The 15584-nt window shown below is 45.8% G+C and overlaps 1 protein-coding gene across 2 annotated transcripts in view; it reads right to left on the bottom strand.

Annotated features, from left to right (window-relative positions):
• The window catches only part of LOC123772135 (metabotropic glutamate receptor 3), a 36026-nt gene that overhangs the window by 14604 nt on the left and 5838 nt on the right, over nt 1-15584 (bottom strand). For both annotated transcript variants that reach the window (XM_045765137.2, XM_045765135.2), the window contains exons 2-6: nt 7218-7427; nt 6127-6286; nt 2289-2425; nt 818-966; nt 321-514 (exon numbers count right to left, since the gene is read on the bottom strand). In XM_045765137.2, coding sequence (XP_045621093.2) covers nt 321-514; nt 818-966; nt 2289-2425; nt 6127-6286; nt 7218-7427 — 850 coding nt within the window. The remainder of the gene's footprint in view (nt 1-320; nt 515-817; nt 967-2288; nt 2426-6126; nt 6287-7217; nt 7428-15584) is intronic.

Below are 15584 nucleotides of genomic sequence, written 5' to 3'. Positions count from 1 at the left end.
CTGGAGAAGGGGGGGGGGGTCAGGAGGTTCCAGACTGGAGAGGGAAGGGATTCATGATGGGCTTGAGTGCATGGACAAGCAGTCTGATGGGATGCATGAGGACGGGGGGTGGCATAGAGAAGGAATTGTGAACCTTGTATATTGGGAGATGGAGGATGACATAGAGTTTTATCTAGGAAGATGTGGGTGGGATTAATAGGTGGAGATTGATACATGTTTGTATTTACATGTGTGCCTGCATGTATGTGCCTGCACGCGCGTTTGTGTGTCTGTTTACACACACACACACACACACACACACACACACACACACCACTCACCATTAGCCTCTCGGTTGACGAGCTGCTTGACGACATCCTGGTACACGTCGTCCGGGTCGTTCTTGGAGAGGACGTGGGCGGGGGAGGCGAAGCACACGTCGTACTCAGCCGCCGTCCTCGTCAGTTCGCGGTAGCCGCCCTCGCCGTACTCCCCGCTGCTGTACACCATACTGGCGTACGACCACTTGAACGACCTGTAAGGGCAGGAGGTCGTCTAGTGAACCTGTTTCGAACCTGTTTCGAACCTGTTCGAACCTGTTTCGAGCCTGTTTCGAACCTGTTCGAGCCTGTTTCGAACATGTTTCGAACCTGTTCGGACATGTTTCGAGCCTGTTTCGAACCTGTTTCGAACCTGTTTCGAACCTGTTTCGAACCTGTTTCAACCTGTTTCAAACCTGTTTCAAACCTGTTTTGAACCTGTTTCGAACATGTTTCCAACCTGTAGATGGTATATGTGTGGCTTTGAAGACGTGTAGAATGTCTGTATAAGGACTCACCTGAGGATGTCCAAGATGGCCTGGACTTGAGTGGAGTCTGAGGGGACAGTCCGGAGGAAGAAGGGGAATCGCTCTCGGTCATTGAGGGAGGCTGAGGTGCTGATGTAGCTGATCTGAGGCATCTCTATCACTCTCAGCACGCTAGCCATCTGTCGGAGGGGAGAGAAGAGGCACCTCTCACTTGTCAGTCATGTGGCCACGCACTCACTCAGGAGATGCACTCACTCAGGAGACGCACTCACTCAGGAGACGCACTCACACAGGAGACGCACTCACTCAGGAGACGCACTCACTCAGGAGACGCACTCACTCAGGAGACGCACTCACTCAGGAGACGTACTCACTCAGGAGACGCACTCACTCAGGAGATGCACTCACTCAGGAGACGCACTCACTCAGGAGACGCACTCACTCAGGAGACGCACTCACTAAGGAGACGCACTCACTCAGGAGATGCACTCACTCAGGAGACGCACTCACTCAGGAAACGCACTCACTCAGGAGACGCACTCACACAGGAGACGCACTCATTCAGGAGACGCACTCATTCAGGAGACGCACTCACTCAGGAGACGCACTCACTCAGGAGATGCACTCACTCAGGAGACGCACTCACTCAGGAGACGCACTCATTCAGGAGACGCACTCATTCAGGAGACGCACTCACTCAGGAGACGCACTCACTCAGGAGATGCACTCACTCAGGAGACGCACTCACTCAGGAGACGCACTCACTCAGGAGACGCACTCACTCAGGAGATGCACTCACACAGGAGACGCACTCTCTCAGGAGACGCACTCACACAGGAGACGCACTCACTCACCAGACGCACTCACACAGGGGACACAATGACACTGGGACACACTGAAACAGAGACAGTTATTTTGGAAACAGATTACCGGGTAAAATATCAGACATGAAATCACTGGATTGTTTCCAGCGCAGGTCAGACAGATGAGTGAGGTGAGTGGATGTAAACAGGAGCCACCTCGTAGGGGTCAATAATCCTCCTGTAGAGGCCTTTGTCATGTTCTTGTTAGAGAAAAAGGGAAGATGTACGAGGTACTGATAATGATACTGTATCAGAAGAGAGCGGAGTGTGTAGCACAGTTATTAGGGGCCTTGAGGTCAAGAACGTGACCTGGAACAACCTGTGGTGACCTTGGGATGAAGGGAACTATCAGAGGGAAAGCGCCAAGCCATTACGACTATATAGCACTGGGAAGGGGTCAGGATAAGGTTTTGGGATGGGCCGGGGGAAAGGAATGGTGCCCAACCACCTGGAGGGTCGGGGATTGAACGTCGACCTGCATGAAGCGAGACCGGCACTCTACCGTCCAGCCCAAGTGGTTGGTGACCTTGGGATGAAGAATATGACCTCAGGGTGGACAACGTGACCTGGAACAACCTGTGGTGACCAGGGGGGGCTGGGGGGTGGGGGTGGGGGACAGTAAGACAGGGGTCACGTACCTGAACAGAGACCGCGGAGTCCCGCCCACCAATGACACCGACGACCTTGTCGAAGAGGCCGCTCCTGAAGGTCGGGGCGCTGCCGTCCCCACAGGTGAACTCCGCCTGGTGGTGCTCGTTCTGGCCGGCCAGGTACCCTGTGGGGGACACACTCTCACTCAGGGGCATGATGGGGCATAGTGGGGCATATTGGACCTCTATGTCGTCACACAGAGGCAAATTGGGTCACAATAAGCTCAAAATAAGGTCAAATTGACCATAAATTGGGTCACAATAAGCTCAATAAGGTCAAATTGGGTCACAATAAGGTCAAATTGGGTCACAATAAGGTCAAATTGGGTCACAATAAGCTCAATAAGGTCAAATTGACCATAAATTGGGTCACAATAAGCTCAATAAGGTCAAATTGGGTCACAATAAGGTCAAATTGGGTCACAATAAGCTCAATAAGGTCAAACTGACCACAAATTGGGTCACTCGTTATCACACTCGATAACAGGCGCTAATTGGGACACAGACAATTAGACTTGGGGTGAAATTTTGCATTTGCGTTTCCTCTCAATTTCCTTATTGTTAAAATTTGATATCCCTTAGTCGGGGATAGCAAGCTCTGTTAGGGTTATCGAGGTCCCACTTAGCCATCGTCTGACCTTCCTCAGGATGCAACCCACAACAGCTGTCTAACTCCCGGAGTACCCATTGCCTATAGGTGAACAGAGGCATGAGGTGCAGGGAAAGGTGGTCAACGTGTCGCCCTGCCCAGACATCGAACCTGGACCTTTCAGTTACGTTGTATTCGGGTGGAATTAGTTAGTCAGATTTAATGACAACAAAAACCTGTAGTATTGACCTGTAGTATTGACCTGTAGTATTGACCTGTAGTATTGACCTGTAGTATTGACCTGTAATATTGACCTGTAGTATTGACCTGTAGTATTGGCCTGTAGTATTGACCTGTAGTATTGACCTGCAGTATTGACCTGTAGTATTGACCTGTAGTATTGACCTGCAGTATTGACCTGCAGTATTGGCCTGTAGTATTGACCTGTAGTATTGACCTGTAGTATTGACCTGTAGTATTGGCCTGTAGTATTGGCCTGTAGTATTGACCTGTAGTATTGACCTGTAGTATTGACCTGTAGTAACGACCTGTAGTATTGACCTGTAGTATTGACCTGTAGTATTGACCTGTAGTATTGACCTGTAGTAACGACCTGTAGTATTGACCTGTAGTATTGACCTGTAGTAACGACCTGTAGTATTGACCTGTAGTAACGACCTGTATTATTGACCTGTAGTATTGACCTGTAGTATTGACCTGTAGTATTGACCTGTAGTATTGACCTGTAGTAACGACCTGTATTATTGACCTGTAGTATTGACCTGTAGTATTGACCTGTAGTAACGACCTGTATTATTGACCTGTAGTATTGACCTGTAGTATTGACCTGTAGTATTGACCTGTAGTAACGACCTGTATTATTGACCTGTAGTATTGACCTGTAGTAACGACCTGTATTATTGACCTGTAACCTAGGGATCAAGAAAGCCGCTGCCTAGTTCACTGCCGCGTCACACAGCCGCTGAAGACGGCGTCACACTCTAAGGATTGGTATAGAGACTTGACTCACGTGTGACGTAGGTCCTGTTAAGGATGGGGGGGTCGGGGGATAGGCAACGAACTTAGGAGAAGTGGGGGGAGGGAAATGCGTGTGTTGGGGGGGGGGGGATGAGAGATAGTGAGAGAGAGAGAGAGAGAGGGGGGGGGGGGGGGGGAGGATGTGACGATAGCAGTGTTGTGGTGTGTGGTGTAGAAGAAACAGTGAGTCACAGGTCTCTGGCCCACAAATGTGCCCAACATGTACCGTCATACTGGCGTCCTCTGGGGCTGTGTTCGGCCGCTCAGATGAAAGAAATCTACTCCTTCTAGGAAGCAATTTTTTGGGGGTTTTGTCTTACTTTGTAACTAAACAATTTTGTAACATATAGTTTTGTACAACTAAAATTTTGGAATATAAATAAAGTAGGGATGACAGAAGACACTATCCAAATGCATATCACAGGGCCAGAATGGATCCCTCGAATGCCAATTGTCCTCTTCTCTGAGGCTAAGGGTCCTCATATACATCAGAGGCGGTGCCCACATATCTGTAGATATAAGGGGCTGTAGATGTTCAAGTTTGAATGCCAGATGCTCTGGGCTAGCCTCTCGCAGTTTTGACATATGAAGCATGTGGGGTATGGGAGTAGCATAGGCCAGTCGGGTTGTTCCCCGGTGGCACACATTAAGAAATATTAGCATCTAACACCCCCCCCCCCTCCCCCTGTGCGGTTCTCATTAATTCATAACTGAAATATTGGTTGTGTTTTCCATAGACTTATTTGCCACGGCTCCCATTATATAATTTTTCTGAGAGGGGGAAATGGGTGAGAGGGGGAGGGGAGAGAAGGATTGGGGGGAATGTTGGGGTGAGGGAGAGAGGTGGAGAATGATGGAGAGGGGAAGATTGGGGGAGTGAGGAATGTTGGAGGAGAAAGATGGAGAGGTGGAAGAGAGGAGGACATGAGAAAGAACGAAAGAGATGGGATAAGGGAAGAGAGGTGAGAGAGGAAAAAGCAGAGGATAAGGTAGGTGGAAGGGAGAGAGGGTGGTAAGGGAAGAGGGAGGGAAAGGGAAGGAGGGTGATTACCCATACACATCCAAGCCCCCCCCCCCACCCCCTCTCCCCTCACCAAGTATACAGGCGTGTATGTAATACTGAAGACAATTACGGGATCACCATAGCCCGTGCTACATGGACACTTCGTCCTGAATAGCTAAATCTTTAACAACAACAACATACTGAAGACGCCACTCTTACCATTCCACTGTTCTAAGACACTGTTCCATTCGCCTCCCACACACACTTAAGACAAAGGCTTTGGAAATACACTTGAAAATCCATCTTTACGAGTATATACACCGTCATACACCCTGAGCGTGTATGTTCCTAAGAGCTACAGAAGACGTCCAAGTGATGTCACCAGAGCCATACACCAAGTGAGTGATGTCTTCACAATTGAGCAGACTTCATTCAACCCAACTAACACGTCGAATTTTGAACGGTGTGCATGATCTAATTCCGTAAAGAAATGCGACGTATTAGGGGGGATATTAACACGCCGTAATAGTGACGGTTTCTATGCATCGGCCTCGTTAGGTTAGGTGGGTTGCTTGGGTTGGTATTTGGGTTTATTTTGGGTCAGGCAAAACGGTTGTGTTTTTTAGGGAGTGGCACGCACACACACACACACACACACACACACACACACACACACACACACACACACACACACACACACACACACACACACACACACACACACACACACACGTTATATGACAAAGAGTGCTGGGAAGACGGGACACCACGAGCGTAGCTCTCATCCTGTAACTACACTAAGGTAATAATTACACACACACACACACACACACACACACACACACACACACACACACACACACACACACACACACACACACACACACACACACACACAGTTTCAAGTGTAGATATGATAGAGCCCAATAGGCTCAGGAACCTGTACATTAGTTGATTGACAATTGAGAGGCGGGACCAAAGAGCCAGAGCTCAACCCCCGCAAGCACAACGAGATAAATACACCCACACACACTCCTACACTCTTACAAACAAACAACAAACAATGAACAAACATACAGCACACAAGAAGTAAAAATAAAAAAAAACACACAGAGTCAGTGCTGTGGGCTCGAACTCGCGTCCGGATTTTGCATTCCCTCATCACAAAATACGCGTATGATGCATCAAGTCCGTACCTTTGATGAAGCCAAGAGTCTGGGTGAGCGCAGGAGTTGGGTGGTCACAGGAGTCCATTACAAGAGTGCCTAGGGTGATCCCCGGCAGTAGATTAGGGTTGGTGTTGATCTCGTCTAGGGTGAAGAGCAGCGCCTCTAGCGGCTGGATCCCGTAGTCACCCTGGGATATAGATGATATATAGACACTGGATATATAGATGTATCAACTGTGTCAAAGGTCACGGTGGTTACTGACCAGAATACAGCCCAATCAATGCCACCAGTAGCCTAGGTAACCAATCACTGCCACCAGTAGCCTAGGTAACCAATCACTGCCACCAGTAGCCTAGGCAACCAATCACTGCCACCAGTAGCCTAGGCAACCAATCACAGCCACCAGTAGCCTAGGTAACCAATCACTGCCACCAGTAGCCTAGGCAACCAATCACAGCCACCAGTAGCCTAGGCAACCAATCACAGCCACCAGTAGCCTAGGTAATAATGGGTTTAAATAAATCCTAATGTTAAACCAAAGTTTTCTTCGAGTGATATCTTGCCGGAAACACTAAAGATATTAATAATGTTGAGCTCAGTCTCCTGTACCTGAGTTGCCTCACTCTAGATATCCTGTGCGTTGATATCAGTGTTGTCGCTACATTACAATATTATTTCAAAACTTTTATCTCCTCGTTAATATTATTTTGTCATGGATCTGTAAAATTGTATTTGAAATGGCCGCAGTATTTAAACAAAAGTGAATTCAAAATTCATTCATATTAAACTTATATGTGTTAATTTTGTTGTAATGTTACCATTGGTGACCTGACTTGGCCTGATTTGACCTGACTTGACCTGACTTGACTTGACCCGACTTGACTTGGCCTGATTTGACCTGACTTGGCCTGACTTGACTTGACCTGACTTGACCTGACTTGGCCTGACCTGACCTGACTTAACCTGACCTGACCTAACAATCATTAACCTATCCAAACAAGGCCTAAACTACCCTAAGGTGACCAGACCTTACGTAACCTTATGTGACTTAAAGGAGCGTTACCTGACCTGACCTGACCTGACCTGACCTGACATGACATGACGTAACGTGTCCTCACCTGGAGGTGGTCACACGCCACGATGCCAGTGATGGGGTCCTTCCTGCTGGTGTGTATGGGGAAGAGCGCCCCCAGGAGCACAGTGGCGTCCTGGGGGTAGACCAGAGTGGTCCCCAGGGTGGTGTTGGGGGAGGTCAGGGCTCCCTCGTCCCCCTGACCCGCCGTCACCCCCACCACCACCACCACCATCACCAACACCGCCACCTGTTGCTGCAGGAGAGAACTATCATGTTAGTCAGGCATTATCTATCTTATCGGAGGCAACAGTTGATTATGATGGGGGGGGGGGAGGGGTTGTGGAAGGTTGGAGGGGGGGTTTGGGGGGTATAAAGGGGGTTGGGAGAGGGGTGGAATGGCTTTTTTGAGTGATGGTGGGGGGGTTTGGAGGGGGAAATTTAGTGAAGGTCTGAGGGTATGGGGCATGATGGAACCAGGAAGGTTGTCTCTAGTATGTTCTGTCTCTCTCTCTCTCTCTCTCTCTCTCTCTCTCTCTCTCTGACTCAACATGTTCTTATATATATCGTTTATAATACAATTATTAATCTTATTATTATTATTAATTATGATGAGTATGAGAGTGCCACAGTGGCAGTGCTGTGGCACTATACAAGACCGCAGTGACGAGGGTATATGTCACTATTGCTGGTTACAGTGACCTACAGCGTCACAGTGCCTCCCTACTGCTTGCTTCGTTACAGTGACCTACAGTCTTACAGTGCCTCCCTGTTGCTTGCTTGGTTACAGTGCCTCCCTGCTGCTTGCTTGGTTACAGTGACTACAGCCTCACAGTGCCTCCCTGCTGCTTGCTTGGTTACAGTGACTACAGCTTCGCAGTGCCTCCCTGCTGCTTGCTTGGTTACAGTGAATACAGCCTTACAGTGCCTCCCTGCTGCTTGCTTGGTTACAGTGACCTACAGTCTCACAGTGCTTCCCTGCTGCTTGCTTGGTTACAGTGACTACAGCCTCACAGTGCCTCCCTGCTGCTTGCATGGTTACAGTGACTACAGTCTTACAGTGCCTCCCTGCTGCTTGCTTGGTTACAGTGACTACAGCCTCACAGTGCCTCCCGGCTGCTTGCATGGTTACAGTGACTACAGCCTTACAGTGCCTCCCTGCTTCTTGCTTGGTTACAGTGCCTCCCTGCTGCTTGCTTGGTTACAGTGACTACAGTCTTACAGTGCCTCCCTGCTGCTTGCTTGGTTACAGTGACTACAGCTTCACAGTGCCTCCCTGCTGCTTGCTTGGCTACAGTGACTACAGTCCTACAGTGCTTCCCTGCTGCTTGCTTGGTTACAGTGACTACAGCCTCACAGTGCCTCTCTGCTGCTTGCTTGGTTACAGTGACTACAGCCTCTCAGTGCCTCCCTGCTGCTTGCTTGGTTACAGTGACTACAGCCTTACAGTGCTTCCCTGCTGCTTGCTTGGTTACAGTGACTACAGCCTTACAGTGCTTCCCTGCTGCTTGCTTGGTTACAGTGACTACAGCCTTACAGTGCTTCCCTGCTGCTGCTTGGTTACAGTGACTACAGCATTACAGTGCCTCCCTGCTGCTTGCTTGGTTACAGTGACTACAGCCTTACAGTGCCTCCCTGCTGCTTGCTTGGTTACAGTTACTACAGCCTTACAGTGCCTCCCTGCTGCTTGCTTGGTTACAGTGACTACAGCCTTACAGTGCCTCCCTGCTGCTTGCTTGGTTACAGTGACTACAGCCTTACAGTGCCTCCCTGCTGCTTGCTTGGTTACAGTGACAACAGCCTTACAGTGCCTCCCTGCTGCTTGCTTGGTTACAGTGACTACAGCCTTACAGTGCCTCCCTGCTGCTTGCTTGGTTACAGTGACTACAGCCTTACAGTGCCTCCCTGCTGCTGCTTGCTTGGTTACAGTGACTACAGCCTTACAGTGCTTCCCTGCTGCTTGCTTGGTTACAGTGACTACAGCCTTCACAGTGCCTCCCTGCTGCTTGCATGGTTACAGTGACTACAGCCTTGCAGTGCCTCCCTGCTGCTTGCTTGGTTACAGTGCCTCCCTGCTGCTTGCTTGGTTACAGTGACTACAGCCTCACAGTGCTTCCCTGCTGCTGCTTGGTTACAGTGACTACAACCTTACAGTGCCTCCCTGCTGCTTGCTTGGTTACAGTAACTACAGCCTCACAGTGCTTCTCTGCTGCTGCTTGGTTACAGTGACTACAGCCTTACAGTGCCTCCCTGCTGCTTGCTTGGTTACAGTGCCTCCCTGCTGCTTGCTTGGTTACAGTGACTACAGCCTTACAGTGCCTCCCTGCTGCTGCTTGCTTGGTTACAGTGACTACAGCCTTCACAGTGCCTCCCTGCTGCTTGCTTGGTTACAGTGACTACAGCCTCACAGTGCTTCCCTGCTGCTGCTTGGTTACAGTGACTACAGCCTTACAGTGCCTCCCTGCTGCTTGCTTGGTTACAGTGACTACAGCCTCACAGTGCCTCCCTGCTGCTTGCTTGGTTACAGTGACCTACAGCCTTACAGTGCTTCCCTGTTGCTTGCTTGGTTACAGTGACTACAGTCTTACAGTGCCTCCCTGCTGCTTGCTTGGTTACAGTGACTACAGCCTCACAGTGCCTACCTGCTTGCATTGTTACAGTGACCTACAGCCTTACAGTGCCTCCCTGTTGCTTGCTTGGTTACAGTGAATACAGCCTTACAGTGCCTCCCTGCTGCTTGCTTGGTTACAGTGACCTACAGTCTTACAGTGCCTCCCTGCTGCTTGCATGCACGTCTGCGTCGCACTGCACTCAGTAGATACACCACCACGTGCCTTGGCTTCGTTCTGTGCATTCCAACTGTAAACTGTGGCACAATACTTGGATGCTATGAGGGAATAGTCAGCCCAGGGACGCGAGTTCGATCCGATTGTATGTCATAATATTTTCTCTTACCTATAGCTATATTTTGGTCTCGTGATGTGATTGTGTGGTTAGGTATTAGGTGTGGGTGGTTAACCTCTGACGGCTTGTGAACACGACTCTTAAGAGCTGACGTGATTTAAGCAAGTGACACGTTAACTGTTTACACAAGACACTTAACTACTTACACAAGACATTAACTACTTACACAAGACATTAACTACTTACACAAGACACTAACTACTTACACAAGACACTAACTACTTACACAAGACATTAACTACTTACACAAGACACTAACTACTTACACAAGACACTTAACTGCTTACACAAGACACTTAACTACTTACACAAGACACACTAACTACTTACACAAGACATTAACTACTTACACAAGACATTAACTACTTACACAAGACACACTAACTACTTACACAAGACACACTAACTACTTACACAAGACATTAACTACTTACACAAGACACACTAACTACTTACTCAAGACACACTAACTACTTACACAAGACACACTAACTGCTTACACAAGACACTAACTACTTACACAAGACACTAACTACTTACACAAGACACTAACTACTTACACAAGACACTTAACTGCTTACACAAGACACTAACTACTTACACAAGACACTTAACTGCTTACACAAGACACTAACTACTTACACAAGACACTAACTACTTACACAAGACACTTAACTACTTACACAAGACACTTAACTGCTTACACAAGACACTAACTACTTACACAAGACACTTAACTGCTTACACAAGACACTAACTACTTACACAAGACACTAACTACTTACACAAGACACTTAACTACTTACACAAGACACTTAACTGCTTACACAAGACACTAACTACTTACACAAGACACTTAACTGCTTACACAAGACACTAACTACTTACACAAGACACTAACTACTTACACAAGACACTTAACTACTTACACAAGACACTTAACTACTTACACAAGACACTAACTACTTACACAAGACACACTAACTACTTACACAAGACACACTAACTACTTACACAAGACACTTAACTACTTACACAAGACACAGTAACTACTTACACAAGACACTTAACTACTTACACAAGACACACTAACTGCTTACACAAGACACTAACTACTTACACAAGACACTAACTACTTACACAAGACACACTAACTACTTACACAAGACACACTAACTACTTACACAAGACACATTAACTACTTACACAAGACACACTAACTACTTACACAAGACACACTAACTACTTACACAAGACACACTAACTGCTTACACAAGACACTAACTACTTACACAAGACACTAACTACTTACACAAGACACTAACTACTTACACAAGACACACTAACTACTTACACAAGACACACTAACTACTTACACAAGACACTAACTACTTACACAAGACACTAACTACTTACACAAGACACATTAACTACTTACACAAGACACACTAACTACTTACACAAGACACACTAACTACTTACACAAGACACACTAACTACTTACACAAGACACACTAACTACTTACACAAGACACACTAACTACTTACACAAGACACACTAACTACTTACACAAGACACACTAACTGCTTACACAAGACACTAACTACTTACACAAGACACTAACTACTTACACAAGACACTAACTACTTACACAAGACACTAACTACTTACACAAGACACACTAACTACTTACACAAGACACTAACTACTTACACAAGACACACTAACTACTTACACAAGACACTAACTACTTACACAAGACACACTAACTACTTACACAAGACACACTAACTACTTACACAAGACACTAACTACTTACACAAGACACACTAACTACTTACACAAGACACTAACTACTTACACAAGACACACTAACTACTTACACAAGACACACTAACTACTTACACAAGACACACTAACTACTTACACAAGACACACTAACTACTTACACAAGACACACTAACTGCTTACACAAGACACTAACTACTTACACAAGACACTAACTACTTACACAAGACACACTAACTACTTACACAAGACACACTAACTACTTACACAAGACACATTAACTACTTACGCAAGACACACTAACTACTTACACAAGACACACTAACTACTTACACAAGACACACTAACTGCTTACACAAGACACTAACTACTTACACAAGACACTAACTACTTACACAAGACACTAACTACTTACACAAGACACTAACTACTTACACAAGACACACTAACTACTTACACAAGACACACTAACTACTTACACAAGACACACTAACTACTTACACAAGACACACTAACTACTTACACAAGACACACTAACTACTTACTCAAGACACATTAACTACTTACACAAGACACACTAACTACTTACTCAAGACACATTAACTACTTACACAAGACACACTAACTACTTACACAAGACACATTAACTACTTACACAAGACACATTAACTACTTACACAAGACACATTAACTACTTACACAAGACACACTAACTACTTACACAAGACACACTAACTACTTACACAAGACACATTAACTACTTACGCAAGACACACTAACTACTTACACAAGACACTAACTACTTACACAAGACACACTAACTACTTACACAAGACACTAACTACTTACACAAGACACATTAACTACTTACACAAGACACTAACTACTTACACAAGACACACTAACTACTTACACAACTTAACAATTGTCTCGTATCTTACCAATTAATGTATACAGTCTTGGACGTATATGTATTGCATTATTTATCATTTATATTTGAATTTTTATACGTAAAAGATTTACATTTAGTTATTTTATGAGAATTAATCCACTGACATGAACGACTTAAATCACCTAGTTGTATGAACAATGCACTTGAGTCTATACTCAAGTGCATTGAGTATAGACTCAATACCCTTATATACCCAAGTGCATTGAGTATAGACTAAATACCCTTATATACCCAAGTGCATTGAGTATAGACTCAATACCCTTATATACCCAAGTGCATTGAGTATAGACTCAATACCCTTATATACCCAAGTGCATTGAGTATAGACTCAATACCCTTATATACCCAAGTGCATTGAGTATAGACTCAATACCCTTATATACCCTTATACTGTATTAATATATCCCCAAGAGGTTTACCAGTCTGTCCAATGTCAAATTTATTTAAAGATATATAAATGATTATGTAAATACATTGAGTATAGTTATCAGGTGAATTTTTAATCAGGTTTGTATTGCCTTATAATATATGTCATATATTTATGTGTTTTTACTGACTTTTCAAATGGGTGAAAACATTTTTTGCAATTCATAAAGTTGTATCAATTATAGTTTTAGTATATTTTAATGTGAAGGTTATATGGTATATCTTATGAAGGTAATACTGTATGCAACCGACTTTGTTAATGCGTCAAACACACGTCAATATGATCCAAATCGGTTGCTTTTTTATGTAGAGAAAATTTAAAGTTATATTAAAATGGTGTATACTGAAGCTTGCCATAATTTCAGAGAGTTATTGCCTACAGAATTGCCTACAACCAGAATTCCTGGTTGATCAGTCCAGCAACCAGGAGGCCTGGTCGACGACCGGGCCGCGGGGACGCTAAGCCCCGGAAGCACCTCAAGGTAACCAAGGTACAGTTTCAAGTGTGTGAACGTGATGGTGAAAGTCAGATTACTCGAGTCTAGTAAAGCTGTGTACAGATTCGCATATTTAGACCCTAAGCAGAATGCATCATCAACATATCTATGTTGTATGAGGGGGGTGTGAATCATACTTAATAATTTGATTTCATTGAATCCAGGTATAAATTTACTTACGGCATACAACATGAAACTAAACATGATCTAAACAAGAATTTTTAGAAGCTAGGTTCCTCTTAAGTTAAAGCTAATTTCCTACAAGTTGTGGATAGTTTTAAGTTGATAGATATTAACATTATGGTGGAATTACACAAACGTGTGTCCCTCCCTCGGCCAAGACTCCTCCTCTACCTTCAAGTGAGGAGTGAGAGACCTCCGCCCACACCTGAGAGGAACACCTATGCCTCAATCATTGCCAAGGTGTGATGACTCTCGTCCGAGGCATTCGCATGACCGCCCCCTCCCAAGGAACAGGAAGCACTGACTCATATCTCTGTGTACTACCTACCTCCTTTCACCTGCCGGCAGCAAGTGACGTCACAGCCTACATCCTCCAATACCTACGGAGATATCTTTGTATCTCTAGATATCTTTGTATCTATGTGTCAACACTGCGTGTTCTAGGGTTTTGTTTAGGCATAATGGAGCATAGTCGCGCTTCAGTTTTCCGGAAGAGTGTTGGAGGCATCTATTAAACAGGTTTTCGTACGTCAGACAGCTTGGTTATCTTAATTGCGCTTGTCGTACTGTAGTTGGTATGTATTTATGTTCCGGGAGGCGGGGTGGCGGAAGCTGGGTTGGGATTGATGGAGGTTGATGGGGTGTTGGGTCTGTGTGTTGAGGTTCACCCCTTGTGTGTCTCTCTCTATGGTTATCTGTCATCGTGTCTTCCATCACACATTGTTTTACACTCTCAGCGATCTTCCTTAATATTTTATTTATGGCATTTATGTTATTATCTGTCTGTTTGTCTGTCTCTCTCTCTCTCTCTCTCTCTCTCTCTCTCTCTCTCTCTCTCTCTCTCTCTCTCTCTCTCTCTCTCTCTCTCTCTCTCTCTCTCTCTCTCTCTCTCTCTCTCTCTCTCTCTCTCTCTCTCTCTCTCTCTCTCTCTCTCTCTCTCTCTGTCTCTCTCTCTGTCTCTCTCTGTCTCTGTCTCTCTCTCTCTCTGTCTCTCTCTCTCTCTCTCTCTCTCTCTCTCTCTCTCTCTCTCTCTCTCTCTCTCTCTCTCTCTCTCTCTCTCTCTGTCTCTGTCTCTCTCTCTCTCTCTCTCTCTCTCTCTCTCTCTCTCTCTCTCTCTCTCTCTCTCTCTCTCTCTGTCTCTGTCTCTGTCTCTGTCTCTCTCTCTCTCTCTCTCTCTCTCTCTCTCTCTCTCTCTGTCTGTCTGTCTCTCTCTCTCTCTCTCTCTCTCTCTCTCTCTCTCTCTCTCTCTCTCTCTCTCTCTCTCTCTCTCTCTCTCTCTCTCTCTCTCTCTCTCTCTCTCTCTCTCCCTCTCTCTCTCTCTCTCTCTCTCTCTCTCTCTCTCTCTCTCTCTCTCTCTCTCTCTCTCTCTCTCTCTCTCTCTCTCTCTCTCTCTCTGTCTCTCTCTCTCTCTCTCTCTCTCTCTCTCTCTCTCTCTCTCTCTCTCTCTCTCTCTCTCTCTCTCTCTCTGTCTCTCTCTCTCTCTGTCTCTCTCTGTCTCTCTCTCTCTCTCTCTCTCTCTCTCTCTCTCTCTCTCTCTCTCTCTCTCTCTCTCTCTCTCTCTCTCTCTCTCTCTCTCTCTCTCTCTCTGTCTCTCTCTCTCTC

Source organism: Procambarus clarkii, chromosome 69 (assembly GCF_040958095.1).
Source record: "Procambarus clarkii isolate CNS0578487 chromosome 69, FALCON_Pclarkii_2.0, whole genome shotgun sequence".
Taxonomy (NCBI): domain Eukaryota; kingdom Metazoa; phylum Arthropoda; class Malacostraca; order Decapoda; family Cambaridae; genus Procambarus; species Procambarus clarkii.
Note: the sequence above shows the minus strand (reverse complement) of the source record. Positions and strands in the feature narration are given on the sequence as shown.